The following is an 18,277-nucleotide window of genomic DNA, read 5'->3' on the forward strand; positions in this document are numbered from 1 at the left end:
CTGTCTTGCTCTAATAATGGGGGTGATGTTTCTCCGTTGCTAGCTGTCTCTCAAGGGTATCAGGGAGGCTGCTTTATTAATTTAGAACACTTTGCAGTCCAAGATTTCTTCAGGAAAGTTATGGGTCTATGTGCAGAGTTTTTTATGTGTGGCTATTTCAAAATAAGAGCTACACAATTAGGCTTTCTGCTGAAATATTGGAATCCAGTGTCTGCCGTTAAAAACACATTGGTTGCAAAACTTTATTTTTGTTTCTAAAGCATTCATTTAATATGTAAGCCAACAATTCAGTCAAGAAAATAGATTTTTTGAAAAAACTTCTCCTAATGTCCTTACTCTTGAATTCATGGGTATTTTAGAGCTTACCTTCTTTCAATATCTTGACTATGATATCTTTTTTTCATTTTTTAGAGGGGGCAACTTTAAACAAAATTATCATAGAATAATCGTGATGAAAGCATTATTGACACAGGTGAACATTTTTAATACCTTCAACCTGTATATGAACAGCACAAATTTATCATGACTTCAGATCCAAGTTACGGAGTAGCCATCTGTTTATAGGAAATGTGCCAGAATCTGAGTTGAGTTGCGTCTGAGGAAGTGTGGCATGCATTCATGCTACACACATTTATTGGGTCCTTTTACTACGTGTGTTGCGCTGTTCTAGGCTCAGGGCATCCAGTGATGACTGGCACATCCTCTCATGTGGGGGTTTACTCTAGATGGGAAATAGGAAAGGAACAAGTGAAGTACCAGTTGACGGTAAGTCCTGTGCTGAAGATGAAAAGCGTGGTCATATTGGAGAGGGAGCAGCAGTGGTCTCAGTGTTCACTCACCCAAAGCCTGGTTGTGCCTACAAGAGGATGCAGGAAGAATAAAAGCACTGTTTAAAGTAGATAGAAGCATGGCATGGCCGTTTATTCATTCATTCAGCAAATTTAGCCTCTGCTCTACGTCTGGAAGTGTTCTGATGCTAACAATCGGTAGTGAACTGAGGGACAGAGAAGTCTCTGTGTTCGTGGCGTTTCTATTCTGGAAGGGGAAGACGTACATAAACAAGAAAGGAAATAATGTGACTATTGGTGCATTGCAGATGGGTTGGGAAAGCAGGAAGCAATAGGATACCTTTAATGAAAATAGACTGTCAAAGAATGAATTTTAGATACGTCTATAAGGTAGCCAGCAGATTTTACTTTATAGTGTCCATTTCCCCCCATTTTAATATGCTTTTCCATACAGGGTCTATTGTATCAAAACCTCAAGCATAATTTTATCGTCTTAACAAAATCCATCATCACACCTAGGCTTCTGGAGATAGATTATTACCTTCCCAGAAGGTAATCTTTTCAGAGTTGAAGTGAAATATCGTAACTTGTTGTTTGGAAGGTTGAAGAAAGGAGAGATATTGTACCTAAATTGTGTTTGCAAGAATATAAAATAATACAGCTCTTTTTATGTGGAGTGAAAAAAACTGATGGGGAGCTAATAACTTTAAGTTTATGTCTGGAAAGCTGAGACCTGATAGATTATATATCAAATTGGTATATAACTTACTTGGTAACAGATACAAGTTTGCGTTTCAAAGTATTGTAGCTACATCAAGACATATATTACAAAGGGAGAATATATATTCGTAACACCAGAATTTCATGAACTCCAGGAAAAGGAAGGAGAGCAATCTCTGCAAAACAAAGCATCTTTATTCATTTATATATATTTTATTTACCCATTTATATATAATATATATTTCAAAATCACAATATTTAATATAGAAATGTTTGGGGTTGCTACCAAAGTTTAATTAATATAAAGGCCAAATACTCTTTTTCCTCCTCTCTCTTTTTTTTTGTGAGGAAGATTGGCCCTGAGCTAACATCTGTACCAGTCTTCCTCTGCTTTATGTGGGATGCTGCCACAGCGTGGCCTGATGAGTGGAGCTAGGTCTGCACCCAGGATCTGAACCAGCGAACCCAGGGCCGCTGAAGCAGAGCGCGCGAACTTAACCACTACGCCACCAGGCCTGCCCCTTCCTCTTTTTTTGAAGGAAAAAGAAAAGCTTTATTTCTTAGAGCAGTTTTTGGTTCACAGCAAAACTGAGCAGAAAGTACAAAGTTCTTGTATAGCTCCGGCCACACACAGGCACAGCCTCCTCCACTGTCAACGTATAGCGTTAGAGTGATAGATTGACAATCGATAAATCTATGTCGACCATCATTATCACCTAAAGTCTGTAGTCCACATTAGGGTTTCAGTCCTGATGGTGTGCATTCTGTGGGTTTTCACAAATGTGTAATGACACGTGTCCACCATTATAGAGTCACGCAGGATAGCTTCACTGCCCTAACTATCCTCTGTGCTCCATCTGTTCATCCCTCCCCTCCTAACCCCTGGCAACCACTGATCTTTTTACTTTCTCCATAGTTTTGCCTTTTCCAGTATTGGAATCATACGGGATGTAGCCTTTTCAGATTGGCTTATTTAAGTTAGTAATATGCATTTAAGATTCCTCCTTGTCTGAATTTTCATGGCATGATGGCTCATTTCAGTGCTGGATTATATAGTCTGTTGTCTGCATGTATCACAGTTTATCCATGCACCCACTGAAGGGCATCTTGGTTGCTTCCAAGTTGTGACAGTATGGGTAAAACTGCTATAAACACCTGTGTGCAGGTTTTTGTGTGGACATGAGTTTTCAGCTCCTTTGAGTAAATACCAAGGAGTGCGATTGCTGGATTGTATGGTAAGAGGATGTTCAGGTTTTTTTTTTAATAAACAGCAAAACTGTCTTCCAGAGTGTCCAGACCATTTTGCATCCCAAGAGCAATGAGTGAGAGCTCCTGTTGCTCCACTTCCTTGCCAGCATTTGATGTTGTTAGGTGTTTTTAATTTTAATGAAGTTCAGCCTATCGATTATTTCCTTCATGAATTGTGCCTTCAGTGTTGTATCTGAAAAGTCATCACCAAACCCAAGATGATCTAGATTTTCTTCTATGTTATCTTCTAGGAGTTTATAGTTTCATGTGTTTTTTATTTTGTGTCTTTATTTTCTAGTTGAATTGCTGAGTAAAAATAAAATGATATATTTACCCCTTAAAGAAGTGTATCCTACTATTTACAGATGGGGTGACCTGATATGCTTGAGGTTACACACATAAGTAAGGCCACAATTGAGTTTTAAGTTAGTTCACTTGGAGCTTTCACTGTTACCTTTTAGAATCATTGGGACCTGAACTCTTTTTTTTTTCCCTCCCCAAAGTCCCAGTACATAGTGTGTATCCTAGTTGCAAGTCATTCTGGCTCCTCTGTGTGGGATGCCTCCACAGCATGGCTTGGTGAGCGTGCATAGGTCCACGCCCAGGATCTGAGCCAGCGAACCCCAGGCCACTGAAGTGGAGTGCCCGAACTTAACCACTTGGCCACTTGTGGTGGGACCTGAACTCTTAAGTTATTTCTTTGTAAAAATGGATTTTGCGTTTCCTGAAAGGAAGAGTTTTGTTAAAGTCTTTTTCTCTATGGAGCTCTGAATGAACGATTACGGAAAAGAAGTACTTAAACCATACATAGATCAGTAAAATGTTTAAGGATTTAATGAAATGCTTTTTCCACAAAATGCTCTTGTGTTTCCTGATTGATAAATCTTTCCGGCCATGTTTGACAAAGTTTTCAATACCTGGAACCTGACCCCTTACTGTTGAGAAGTTTGCTAGATTGTGACCTTCTTTCCTTGACCTTTAAACCAGCACTTTATAATTCTAAGGCTCCATTTTTGTAATTAAGACTAAAAAATTAACCATTCCTATTTTCACTTTTGATGCTATGCGTATTTCTGCTGGCATTGTATTATTTGCTTTCTAAGACAGGTCAGTTCTAGCTCTTCATACTGTCTTAAAATACATCCTTTACAATGACAGTAAGCCAAGCTGGGTAGGTGGGGGAAATGGTTTATACCATGCATACCTTTTAGAGCATGTCAAAGGGTTCATATTCCAGTTAGTTAATGCTATTCATGAGCATCTGTCAAACTCACAAGAAGTTTCACAGATGAATATGCATAGTATAGGGCATAAAGAACATTGTTCAAGTTAAGAATATTCCTAATTTCTCTCAAATTCATGTTGCTTCATTTTTTTCAACCTCCTGTTTCACGTTTTAGATGCTTAGTTCCTAGTTTTGTATAAACGTTATCTAAAATAAGGAATTGAAGAATAGAAAGAGAAGTGATTGAAAGTATGTACTGCGGTTCTAGAGACACCAGATCATTCTTTTCACCTCTTAAAGGAAAAGTCTAACTTTTGGAGGAAATTTTACTTGTAAAATTGACTCTGTACTTTGTAAGCAGTGTTGAAATTCATTGGGATAAATATGCATGTTGGTATAGTAAAATCCCATTTTTTACATAATGCTTTAATGGAAATGGCAGTTTTATGAAATGACTGTGACTAGTAAAAATCTGAATGATGCTCATAAGCCCTTAGATCATTTTTATTGAGGTTTTTGTGTATTCTAATTCATTAATACAGGGGAAAAGGAGAATACTAACATGGTTTATTCCCTATAATTACTCAAATCAAGTAGAGTTTATTTTCCATAAAATTCTTAGAGTAAATTGCCTGGGGTGGGGAGAAGGGGGTTGGCTATTTTTATAAAACATCTTGAGTTTTAGTCATGAGACTTGGCTATTTTACCAGTGTTGCTGTTCACTTGCATATATTTTCAGTATAGTTTCTTCCAGAGTTTTGCAAATAAAAATCTATGTAAGCCCAAGAAATCTCTTACACTTAAAGGCCCAGAATTGAGTGTTGAGGGAGAAATCTGGGATATTTATTTTATCCTGCTTATTACTACAAATACTGTTTTTCTTTCAATAATTTAGACTACCTTTTATGTGATTCATATAGGTTGAAACACTGTTTAGATCGCTATGTAATAGGTTAACTGGGGGAATTTCCAAAACACCTTAGTGTTTACTGTTAAATTTGGTTTATTTTTGTGAAAGGTCAATGTAAGGGATAAACTAATACTTAACTTTAGTCCCCTCCCCTCAACTTCGTGAGGCAAGAAGGGGAGGAAGAGACGCTGGAAACTGAGTTGTAAATAATTGAGTATTAATTTCCTCACAGTGAGACCATGCTGGCCTCCCGTTTTCTGCATTCGGTATGCATTAGCCCACCTTAGAAGAATCTATACTTTTTTGGGTGTGTTTGTGGACCATTATGCATTCTTGGCATTCTGATCTGATAGATGCTTCCGTGTTCTTGAGGCAGAATATTGTTGAAACTAATAGCTTTAAGCTTATATCTGGAAAACTCTGAGGCCTGGTAGTTTACAAAGCCCCTTCAGCTTGGCAGCAAGCACCTTTTCCCTGGGCTTTGTATTGGAGGCTCCCCCTTTTCGGGGGGGGAGGGTCTCTGTGTAGACACACATGTGTCTGATTTCTTCTCCTTTCCCCCCACTGTGAGGCTGTTTGAGCTGGAGCTGTGCTTATGCGGAGTTCTTGTGACTGGCAGTTTTCACGTGAGGGCCAGGGAGTGTATGTACGTGGTGGTTGTGGTCCCCATGTGTTTAATTGCTTTCTGGTTGTGTTTAGCTGTTCTTTTTTCTTTACCATTGCTGAAGTAATCTCCACCCTAAGCAAGCAAAGAGACTTAATGGGGGATCAGGCTTGCTCCCTCTTCGCTTGGGTCAGACTGCGTGCGTTGGAAAGTGGGAAAGGGTAGAGTCACGAAGAGCTGCTGCCTCCACAATCCCCCAAGCACTACCTCAGCACCAAGTGTCCGCTTTCTCCCTCGATGCCAAACACTTGACACAGGGTGGAGCCTTGTCAGCATCTGGCTCTCCCTCACTGTAGCTGAAAGTCCTCTTGGGCCACAGGGGACCTTCCTTCCTGTGTAAGCTTTTAGTTCTCCATAAGGAGATGATGTTGAGTGTAGAGAAAGGGTTCTTTGTGACGGAGCCAGTAGGTGGGATGCAATACCAAAGACTCCACCTTTCCTGACGTCTGGCAGCAACTGTACCAAATAGTGCCTCCCTCTCATGGCTTCCAGCCGGACTCCCAGAGGGCCAGAGGCAGGGTTTGTTGGAAAGGTAAGCAAATGGAGAAATCTCTTCAGGCATTTTGTCCTTGAAGGTGTCACTGCCCATGGAACGAGAATAGCTTTCAGTCCACGTGACCCTGAAGCAGTGACGAGGCAGGATAGTAGTATAGTCAGTTCTGCCATAGTGCGACACGTACATTCCTCAAGTCACCATACCATACAAAAAAGCACAGTAAAAAAACCCACAGGACTTAGGAGGGGGACCTGGGGTTAGGTGCCCAGCAGTCAAAAACTTTGTCAGTCACACACACACAGAAAGATAGGAACCTAATAAAAGCAGTAGCACAGCTTTACACCGTTAAACGGGTAGGAAATGTATAAATACTGCAGTCCATCTGGCACTTCACCTGAGGACCTGTGGAAGTGGGCGTCGGCGGAGCTGCACTGTGTGATTTACTGTGAAGTCGAGGAAGGAGGGTTTCCTGAAGTCGAGCAGAAAGTTGTAACACCAGGTATGGCTGGGTGTGGCTCCTAACCCACCAGTGAACTGAGGGCGTTGTCAGGTGGTTGACGTGTTAGTGTAGGGGTGTATTTTGTGTATTTCTGTGCAGCTCGGTTCAGCTGGGGATGCAGTTTTCTGTGTTCATCTAGCGTTTCTTGCAGACAAAATCACGCATAAGCAAATGTGAAATTCGTTTTATGCTCCGATTGTCCCCCTAATATGCACATCAATCACATTGGAACAAATTCACGTTTTGAAAATAAGCTTTATAGCAGAACTGGCTGTAGTTTATTTGATTTTAGAATTGAGTCCCTTTTCCTTTCTTCCTTTCCACCAATATTGATTTCTTAATTTATATTTAAGTTAAGCCCATATCAAATTGATTTTTCATACCCTGAGCATCTCTAGAGGAGAGAAAGCAGCCTGAGATTTTAATTTTGCTAGTGTAATCCACAAGGTAGTTTCCTCCTTGCTGAATGAGTATCTGTCTGTCTATAGATTGATAGATACACACACTCTCTCCCTCTCTCTCCCTCTCTCCCTCTCTCTTTCTCTCTTTCTCTCTCTCACTCTCACTCACTGTCGCTCTGAGACCTTTACTAGATGCTAGGTAACAGTGCCTGAGATGCAGAAACTGGTAAAGTATCATCCTTGTCCTCAGGAGCTTGGAGTCTGATTGAAAAATTTTCAAGGCACACATTTAAACGTCTTTGTCGGGTCTGCTTAGGGAACAGGTAACCAACGTTATGGACACATGAGCACACACATCTCCCCACTCCATCTCCTGCCTCCTTGTAAATGTAAAGATAGGAGTAAAGAGCTTGCCCGGAGGAAACAGGAAGATATCATTGATTTACCTGGTGAAAAATGTAAATTTGAAAAGGGGTCGAAAAGGACCTAAGAGGTCTTGTAGTTCAACCCTCCCACCTGACTCCTTAATAAACCTAGTGGTCAGGTGTCCGTTGATGGGTAAATGGAAAGAAAAGCAAGTTTCAGAGTAAGGTGAGTAGTGTAATCCCGTTTTTGTTAATTCCCCCTCCCGGTGCATGCTTGTACTGTTTGTATAAGCACAGATGATGTGGAAAGATCCTCCTGTATTGTTAATAATTGTTACCTCAGGGGACAAGGGAAAGCTGATTAACTTCCTCTTTATACATCTTTTATTGTTTGGCTTGTTTTAGGAAGCATGTTTTACTTTTTTAATTAAAAAATCTAATAAAGTAGAAAATGAATAAATAATAAAAAAATACCCTCAGGGCACTGAGCTTTGTTTCAGTCTTCCCAGTAGCCTGGGTAGTTACAACTGAATGTGATGTTTCAGGTGTGGGCTGCCCTACAGGACCCAGAACTTGCGGTAGCCTAAGATGATACTAATTTTTCTGTCAGCAGCACTGTATTGTTGGGGCTTTCTGTGTTTGTAGACCATTAACACCTCAGAGTCCTTCTTACATCTGCTACTCTGGGCACATTCTGCCCTTGATAATCATTATGGACTCAATTCTAGTCCCTTACATCTCCCCATTAGGTTTCCTCTTGTTATTGTGGAAATCAGTATTTAGCGTAGATTAAGGACTGGCCTTAAACTCAGGCTGCCTGGTTACAGATCCTAACTACCACTAACTAGCATGGAAAGTTAGACAGGTAACGTGTCTTCAGAGCCTGTGTTCTCATCTGTAAAACAGCATTAATCATAAAGTTGTGAGGTTTCAATGCGATATCTGTGTTTTAGAAATTGTACTAGGTGCTTGGTGGCGTGGTGAGATCATGGTGAATTTTAGCTCTTACTGTTGGTACGTTAACCTCAGCTCATCATCCCTCCTATCAATGATAGCGAGACAGTTTTGGCTCTTGAATCTTCTCTTAACAATATTCCATACCCCTCCTGACCCTAGAACATAAGTCAGTCAATGTTCTAAACTTTCCTTACGAGATCCCCAATCAATCTCTGTCTCATTCCACAGGTCCCTTCACTGATGTTGTCACCACCAACTTAAAGCTTGGCAACCCGACAGACCGAAATGTATGTTTTAAAGTGAAGACCACCGCACCACGTAGGTACTGCGTGAGGCCCAACAGTGGGATCATTGAGGCAGGGGCCTCGATTAATGTATCTGGTAAGTCCTGAGACTGGAGGCCAATGGGGTGGGCTAAAAAGGCCTCTTAGAACCGGTGGGATTTCTTAAAGCTTGTATTTGCAATATAGCAAAATAAAATGGCAGACTTCTCCCCCCAACCCTCTACCCTCTGATTAAAAAGCTTAGTGGGTCCCACTCACCTATTGTTTTTCCATAATTAATGCTTCTTTGGTTTAATGCTTACAGCCTTTGCGCCTCAGTAGTTAGAGCAAAATTAAAGTGGTAACTTCAGACTTTACTTGGAATGAGTTTGGTTTTCACTCCCTTGAAATTAAATCTGCCCTTTGGCGATAAATAAAAAAAGGGCTAAACAAACTTAATTTTACTTTGTGGGAGAAAGCTAAATGGAGTTATTTTCTTATTTAAGCTAAATGATTTCTGACATTAAGCTCATGTCATTTCCAATGATTGGTAACTGCACTTTACTGATTGTGAAAAGCTAAGGGAGATGAGGGCTGAGGAAATTGGAATATATTCAAGGGTGTAAGTTTTGTGCATGTCTGATAGGGTTTTTTTCCCCCTTCTGTCTGAGGGTGCATATATTTTCCAAAGTCCAACTTTTGAAAAGATACTGGTAAAGTGCCCAAATTGAGAATTGGATTTCAGAATTAAGGAGATATAAGTGATGGGTTTGAGTTTAAATGTATTTTAGAAATGGAATAAACTTTCAGCTCATTACAACTGCTGGATCCAAGGATGCCTTTTGTGTTTGTGATGGGGGAGTGTGTGTTTATCCTTGAAGCATCAGGGGACTCTGTGTCATAGAGGGTTCTGCATCATTAGACGCTACTACTCATTCGAAATGGGAATCTGGCTGGCTTTTTCCATGACAGATTTTGATTCTGATACATTTGGCTATTTCTTTGACACCTAAAAGAAAATGATTCACCCCTTTGGAAAGATATAAGGTGTTTCATTATCTGATCATTTCTGCAGACTCTTATTCCCTGCATCCATTGGTCTCTCTCATTATGGTGCGCCCACGCCAGCTGTCCTCCCGTGTGCTTCTCTCTGGGGCTGCAAGACCTGATCTAGACTCTTGAATCGGGTTATTATCCAGGAGAAGTCAGGAGGGTGGGGTCTAGCATTTATTGAGGGTCTCCTGTGTACTAGGCTTGCGCACACATTAGCTCATAATTTCTGTTATCTGCCCTGTGAAGAATGCATCCTTACTTCACTTGTGTTAAGGAGACCAGTGACCACAGGCTCATGAAGCTAGCAAGTGATGGAGCCAAGTTGTGTATCATTCTGTCTGGCGCTGAAGCCCAGACTGTGGGCTGCAGCTGGAGAAAGGGAGGGGCCTAGGATGTTGGTGTTTTCTGTGCCCCTTGGATCCATATGGTTTCAGTGTTTCTCCTGAAATCAAGGGTGGCTGAAATCTTTTGTTCCCTTCTTTTAATGACTTCTTTTTTCCTCTTGATTTCCTTGCCTATATCAAATTTGAGCAAGATCGTCAGTAGATGAGAATTACCAATTTTCACAATAAATATGGGGGCAGCAGCTTGGTTTTCTGAATAAAATAGTCTCAACAGGCAGTTGTATGGTGGAGGTGTGCTTTCCAATATTAAAGGTAAAGTGTGTGTGTCTCTCCTTCAGAAACATTCATCTTTTCCCCATCATAGGAATGTTTTTTAAAGTTATTAACTAACCCTGGGCATTTGATTTATGATTACCTACTTAAGGAAGAACAAGACTCTGTAGTTGTGGCCGTCCTTTTGCAGATAAGAAGGTCGGGTACAGAGAGAGGACGTGTTCATCTAGAGTCACGTGGGTGATTAGTGCTAGAGCTGGTATTTGAAGCCAGGTGTCTTTGCTCCTGATCCAGTGGCTCTTCTGTGTCATGAAACTGCCTCAACAATATTAGGGGATGGCCTCACTCACAAATGAATATAAAACATAAAGTACCATGGCTCTCAAAATGTAATGTACTCAGGGGAAAAAAGCAATTGAATGATAAAATGTCCATGTGTCTCCAGGCCTTCCTACGTGAGACGAGATGTGTTTGTACCTGAGGAAGGGCTCCTTGGTTTTTAGTTGATTTGTATTTATCTCGGTGCCTGAGATGCACTTACGTGAAGCCAGATGTCATGGCATTTCTGGGACAGCCGCACCAGTCAGCAAAGGAGGCTGGCCCCCATTTGCTGCTTTTATGTGCTGAAGGGCCACTGTATCATTTCTTAGAAATTAACATCTTGGGGTAGAAAGAACTGAGCTTCTCCAAGGGTCCTCTTAAATTGCAGCTACGTGATGACATTCTTGGTGAGTATGTAGACTGCCCAGATTCCTTTGGGAGAGAGTATCCTGAGGAGGGGGAGGAGGAGGATGCCAGCAGACAGGCGGTGCAGATTGTCTGAAAGCCAGCCCCCCTTCTCACAGGTGCACACGTGGCCACGCTTGGTCTCACCCACTCTGCTCAGAGATCACTGGATTTGGGGTCCAGAAACCTGAATAGGGAGCCCAGCTCTGCTGTTTAACCTGTCGGCTGATCTTTGGCCAATCCATTAACCTCTCTAGGTTCCCATTTTCTCGTTTGTAGTGTGGAGAGAGCAGTGTCTGCCTCGTGGTATTTTACCAGTGCTGTGTTAACTGACAGCGCGGTGCAAGAGTGGGATTGCATTGTTCTTCCACTAGTTTTGAGCAAACAGTGGCTAGTTTTTCTTGAAGGTGGATTGTACATATTTGAATTGCCTTTTTAGAAATAAGTAAATTCCATACATTTTACTAATTTATGGACTTTTTCTAATTTTAAGAAGAAATTCATGTTTTTGCTTCTTTCTATAATATGTATTTGTTTTATAGTGAAAAGCCACTAGTAAATTTTCAAATATAATCTACAAAAAGGCAGCCATCAAATCTACTTAAAATACTACTGGCATTGTCCTGCGTACCATACAGAATGTTGCAGCATACCTGAAAAGGACATGACTGGTACATTATTTCTCTTCCATTTCTGAAAACCCTTGGGATGTGCTAGCTATTAGGGAAGGTTATAAATCATCCTTAGAGAGAGGGGTTGGGGAGGGAGAGGAGGAGGAGATCCACCCATGGAGCTGACCAGAGGGACTGAGATCTGCGGGCACACAAATCAGGGCTGTGACGGGGAGGGACGCTTTCTAGCTCTCAGACACACTGTGTGAAGCTCTTCCCAGCTTTCAGATTAACCTGATGCTGTCCAAGGGACATTGCATTATGCGTCAAAAGTCTGGACTCTGACCTCTCATATTATTTTCTTCAGAAGATGGCCCATCACTTACTGGGTCCTTAAAAAAAAAGCAACTCCAGTTTATAAACTCAGGTGGTAAAGTAATGGTTAGAAACAGGCATAACCTAAACTTTTGGTGACGTTAGTTGAAAATGCGTGGACTTGCCAAAGGGGTGTTTGGGATCTGGTCACTCGGGCCTGTGATCTGCATCCTTTTCTTTGTCCTTTAGGTAGGTGCTCATCTCATCTCCTTCTTACAGGAGCCCCTTCTGGGATCCCTGCCTGTTGGGTGAGGCAGTGCAGTAGGTGACGGGGGTGCAGGATACTTTCTCTTTGCGTTAATTGGCCCAGAATGCTCTGGTTTTAGCCCCTTGCTCCTTGATACACACCATCTACTAGAGATGGTTTTGAGTTGTTCAGATCTGGACCTCAGCAAAATAGGCACACTTAAATGGAGATTGGAGAAGAGGAGATTGGATTTTTTGCCCCCTGAGATTTTAAATGCAAGGAAAATAGAACTTTCTGAATTAATGAATTGTTTGAAGCAGTAGGGGGTCTCCCCATTTGTTCTGGCTTTACAAAATTAAATCTATTTTCTGAACTGTCTGGTGGGAAAATATTTTTAAGGTAGATAATTTCTGAAAATGTCTTTGTGGTAAGCCGTTAGTAGTTGTAGATTTTTTTTTTTAATACTGCAGTTTAATAATGAGGAAGTTTTCCATTAATATTCCAAACCATGTTTGCCAGCAGGTACAGCAGGTGAAGTGGTAAAATTATGGGCCCATCAAAAATACTTACGCTTCCTGTAATATGATATTAAGTTTAATATTTTTATAACCTTCAGTGAATTCTAATTTCACTGAAGTAGCAAGCACGCTTCCATTTGCAGTTCAGTTATGCACATTGGTTGCCTGTGTACCAAGCAAATTAGAAATGCAAAATATCTGTGTGTGGGGGGCATTGGAAAGAGTCATTGAAGATACCAGTATTTACGTACAGATACACTTTACTAAGTGTACCCTGGGAATTGAAAATGGATTAAAGTCAAACAAACACAGATCTTCTCGTGTCTGAATCTGTATTTTAAACGAAAATTCAAAGAATTAAGGAGCAGTATTCATTCTGACATATATCCCTTTTCAGCACTTATTTCCATCACGTTTAAAGCATAAAGTTCTTCCAGTAAAAAGCTGAGGACAGAGAATGAATATCAGCAACTCTTCTTGGATAGAAACGTTGGTCAATTAGCGTAATTGGGTAGCATTGCAATTGATAATTAATCCTTTTAAGATTTTGCTGACTCAGTTTAGTGGAGATGCTTGCTTGCCCTGGACCAGTCCGCCTGGGGCTGCAGCTTTTAGGTGATGAGCACCAGAGTGTAAGTGCACTGCCCTTCGAGAAAGAAGTCAGGCATCCATCTGTCAAGTGCTGATAGTGGGAGCTAAATTTGGGGGTTTGGGGCATCTTAACAGCAACATTCTTCTTCGTTTGATCATTTGCTTTGGAGGTCTCTGATAAGTGAAATCTTTTTATAAATGGTTTTCATGAACCAGTTTATTACTCGGATAAGAACAACGCACGTTCTTTCTTAAAAGATGTCTGTAATCTTTCTCACCAGATGAGATTCTAGTTTCTAAAAAAAGGAAATTACCAACAGAAATTCAGCTTAATTGTGCTTTCAAAGATTGTTTAAAAGTTTACTGTAATATTTAGGTTTCTTGAGAAGAATCCTGTGTTTCACTTTTTAAAATTTTATTTAATTTTTTTTATTTTTTGAGGAAGATTAGCCCTGAACTAACATCTGCCGCCAATCCTCCTCTGTTTTGCTGAGGAAGACTAGCCCTATGCTAACATCCGTGCCCACCTTCCTCTACTTTACATGTGGGATGCCTGCCACAGCATGGCTTGACAAGCGGTGCGTAGGTCCACACCTGGGATCCAAACTGGCGACCCTGTACCGCAGAAGCGGAACATGCAAACTGAACCGCTGCGCCATCAGGCCAGCCCCTTGTGTTTCACTTTTTAGGAGTATGATATAATTTACTTATTCTTTACATTTTCAAAGATCATGATGAAGAGGACTTAGCCAGTACATTCAGTGTGCCTCACTTACCTGAAGTTAACTTCAGTTCTCTGCAGTGTGACTGAAGAGGAGAAACTAAGCACACCTTTGGAGCAGCCAAAAGTCATGTTCGTTTCACTCACGACTTATACACCTGAGCTCCCAAGTCTTGACTCTCCTGTTAACTCTTACGTTAGAGTCACTGTTACCCTGGTCCTGGTCTCCAGCCCCTCGCAGGCCAGAGTGAAGGAAAGGGCTTTGAGAGGTGGCCACAGTGAAGGACTGGACAGGCCACCATAGAGAGCAAGCACGGGGGAGAGTTCAAAAATCACAGCAGGGATCTGGAATCAGTTAAGTCTCAGGGCAGACCGTTCTCCATGTTCCAGTTGATCAGTCCCAAGAGACCTGGCGTGTAAGTCTTCCTAAGATAGTATATAATGGGTGTTCATGGTCACAGCACAAGAGTACTCAGCAAAAGGCTGTGTTGTTTTCCATTGTCAAGTGTTATAGGAGACAGGAAAGTATGTTGGAGTTTTGAAGAAGACGTGTATTTTAAAAGGTATTTTTATGGAGCCGGCCCCGTGGGCAAGTGGTTAAGTTGGTGCACTCTGCCTTGGTGGCCCAGGGTTTTGCAGGTTTGCATCCTGGGCGCAGACATGGCACCACTCATAAGGCCATGTTGAGGTGGCATCCCACATGCTACAACTAGAAGGACCCACAACTAAAATATAGAACTGTGTACCGGGGGGCTTTGAGGAGAAAAAGGAAAAATAAAATCTTTAAAAGATATTTATAAAAAAAGAGTGAGTGGGCCTTGTTCTTTGGCCAGTGCCTGTCTTCCAGTGACACAGATATGTTTGTACTAGTCTCTGCACAAATTAATTAATTAGAACATGAGGAGTTTGTTATCTCAGATGGGCTGTACTGAACTGGAAAATCCTATGGAGAGCACAAAGACAGTTCAATGTTAACTTATTTTTAAATAGACAAAATTAGTTATTTACTTGCTAGACTCCGAGTTCCACCCATGAATAGGCAGAGGTCCAGGAAGGTAGTCATGTTTTCAGCGTTTTGAGAATCCTAAAGGAAATGATAAATTTACTCATGATAAGGGTGCACAGTCTAACTAAAATGAGAAATTACTTTGCTTTAGGCTAGAATTCTGTCACCTCGTTGTGGTAGAAGGAGTTAGCCTAAGCTGATCACCGCTCTGGTTTGTCTTTGCTTAGTTGAGAAGAGTGGGGAGTGACTTCCTTAGTGTGCCGGGAGTGCGGGTGGGTAGGGAATGGTCTTTTGCTGTACAGGCTGTATGAAAGGAGAGAGAGAATGGCAACTAGACTTCTGCTGGTGAACGTGGTGCAGTCCACACAGAAGTCAAAATGTAATGATGTCCACCTGAAATCCATATAATGTTACAAACCAGTGTTACCTCAATAAAAAATAAATAAATTAAAATGTTAAAAAAAAAAAAAAAGAAAGGTTAGAGAGTAAGAGAACAGTGGTGATGAAGATTGGAAACCACTGTCTTAGACCCTGGGTTGGAGAGTGAGTGGCTCTGGGAAGTGGAACAGAAGGGAAGCTGGATGGTTGAGGGTTAAAGAGGGTTTCCTCTCTTTGTGCTGCCCCAAGGAGATTTCTAGAGGGAATGTGATTCAAGAGTGCTTTGAGTGTTGGAACGGAAGAAGGTGCACCCCCTTCCACCGTGAAAAACTGTAGATTAATACCCAGAAGGTGAGATATGAAAACGTGAGCTCCTGGTTTCAGTCTAATTGGGTAGAAAGGGCAAAAATGTAAGGAAGGAGCTTAGGAGTCTTAGTATCGACAATATTCACTGATAGAATAAGGTCACTGATAGAATAAGAATGAGGGTGTGAAACGGCGTTCTAGTAGGAGCTGCAGTGTTAGGAGGGGTAGTGTAGCACACGTTCTCCAGGTGTGGTCCCTGGAACAGCAGTGTCGGCCTCATCTGAGAGCTTGTTAGAAATACATGTTCTCAGCCCCATCCTAGACCTGTTGAATCAGAAACTCTGGAGGTGCTGTCCCGCTGCCTTATTTTAATGAGCATGCAGGTGATTCTGATGCATGGTGAAGCTTGACATCCCCTAGTTACGGAGTCGGTTGAGTGAGTTAAACCCTGGAGGGTGTGGTATATTGAGATGTGAGTAGGGCAGGCGGACCAAAAGGGATGTGCCAAGTAGGGCCAACATGATAGGAGGAGACTTTGGTAATGACAGGAGAACACCGTGGGTGTGGGGCTGTGGCCAGCACAACGTGCACCCCTGTTGGACCAGCAAGGAGACCTATTGTTGGGTTATGCAAGGAAATCTGAGGAGAGCTAGACTGTGAAGAGTTGAACTGATTGTCTTTTACTAGGGAAATAGGGTTTTTTGGTAGGAGGTTTTTGATCTGGGGAATATCACAATGGTGGGAGATTAAATTCGTAGGGGTTATGGGGGATATGCAGCTTGACTGGAAGAGAAAGTGGGAGAAGTAAGATCTCCTAGTTGGAGAAATCTAGATGTTAGTGGAGGCCTGAGCCAAGGTTGTGCATGTAAAAGGAGGAGAAAGACTTTCTGAAGATAAGATTCTGAGATTGAAAAAAAATGATAAAGCGTGTGCCATGGTGCTGGCTAGACTTGTATTCACTTGCCTGTTCCATCATGGTGCGGATGAACGTGATCTGGGACTTGCTTGGGTTCTCCCAGGCTGCTTCTAGGCTGCTTTTCATCAAGTCGTCATTTCTCCGAGGTGTGTGTGTTAAGTAGCATATATTCTGCATTTCTTCTCTTTTGAAGAAAATCTGATCTTATTGATCCGATGTTTTATGACCCTGAAGGCCCTTCTTAACAGGATCCCACTTTTGCCTTCTGTACTACAGCAGACATTGTATCACAAAGCGTTAATGTTGGTGAGTGGTGACCCCGTCTCCAGGCCGTCTCCTGGTAACAGGCTTCTTTTTAATGTAGTATCAGCAGATATATTTTAAAAGTAGGATAGATGGTTCATTTAAGAGGGTTTTATCATCAGTGTCTCTGGTGTTCAAGTGAAATAAATTAACTTAATGGGAAGCTCTTTTATAGCCTGTCATGGAAAAAAGTACATAATTTCTGTTACAGTTTGCATGTATGGAGCTGAAAGAACAAACGATTAGCAACGTTTACTCTGTCCTGTTCTCATAAAGCTCCAGCTGACAGGATACAGCAAACTGAATTGGACTATCCTGAGATGATGGGAGCTCAGGAATGCAAACTTTCTGACGTGAGTTAGGGGCTGTGTTAAGCAGGGTGTGGATCCTGAGGGACAACGAGGGTTTATGAAGTTTGGTAAAATCTGGGTGGCCACTTGACCTCCTCACTCTTGCTTGCTGATTCGGGAGCCCACAAGGAAAGGAGGGCTGATAGGTGGCAGACACTTTCTTTTCCACTTGCTGCTCAAGGTGGAAGCAGAGCTGTTCAAGTGTGGGAGGGGTCGAGCACCCAGCCCTACACTCTGAGCCTCCTGGACATTCACCAAGCAGCCACGATTTTCACTCATGGTTTAAAGTTTTTGAACTCTGCAGCTTCACTAGTGCATCGGGCATCTACGTTTTTATGTCATGAGTCCTCGCCGTTGCAGAAGGGATGTTTGACTTGCCACTTCTGGCTGTCTCCAGTGCTCCCTTAAGGTGGTTGCTTACCACCAGACCCTGCTTCTTTGTGTGCTTAGCTTGAAGGTCTGAATGTAAGTGATACCTTCTCTTGGTTCTTCCAGATCTACGCTGTGGCGACTTGCCAGTTTGGATGCTCTAGGCCTGAAGCTGTGCTGAGGCAGTGGATCTCAGCGCCCCTCTGCAGAAAGGGAGAAGCAGCTGCAAGGTGGTTTGATGAGAGGAGCACAGGAAACCCTAGGCCCTCCCTGGAAGAGACCTGTGCATGTGCATGTGGGCCTCTTTCTCTACCTGAGCTGGGGCTCAAGGCTTGGTGTGTGTGAAGCTGCTTTCCCTCTTAAACTGCTCATTCTCCCAAGAGGGGCACTACACACAGCTGCCAGTGCCTTCACTTGAATTCCTTAGCCGGGTCATTTTCCTTCTGGAGGGGCCTGCAGGGCAGCTTAGTATAGAAGAACGGTGCTCAAGCCTTGTGGTCTCAGGACCCCTTTACACTCTTAAAAACTGAAGCCCTAAGAAGCTTTTTTGTTTGTGGATTGTATCAATATTTATCATAGTACAAATTAAACTGAGAAGTTTTTAAAGTATTAATTCATTCAATAATAGTAATATCAATTACATGCTAAAAGTAACATTTTTTATGAAAAATAACTTTTCAAAAAAACTTAGAAGACTGGCGTTTTGACATGTTT

General features: G+C 41.9%; 1 protein-coding gene across 2 annotated transcripts in view; it reads left to right on the plus strand.

Annotated features, from left to right (window-relative positions):
- VAPB (VAMP associated protein B and C) overlaps positions 1 to 18,277 on the plus strand; it is a 48,141-nt gene that overhangs the window by 16,447 nt on the left and 13,417 nt on the right. For both annotated transcript variants that reach the window (XM_070589634.1, XM_070589635.1), the window contains exon 2: positions 8,502 to 8,654. In XM_070589634.1, the coding sequence (XP_070445735.1) occupies positions 8,502 to 8,654 (153 nt within the window). The remainder of the gene's footprint in view (positions 1 to 8,501; positions 8,655 to 18,277) is intronic.

The sequence above is a fragment of the Equus przewalskii genome, chromosome 21, assembly GCF_037783145.1.
Source record: "Equus przewalskii isolate Varuska chromosome 21, EquPr2, whole genome shotgun sequence".
Classification (NCBI taxonomy): domain Eukaryota; kingdom Metazoa; phylum Chordata; class Mammalia; order Perissodactyla; family Equidae; genus Equus; species Equus przewalskii.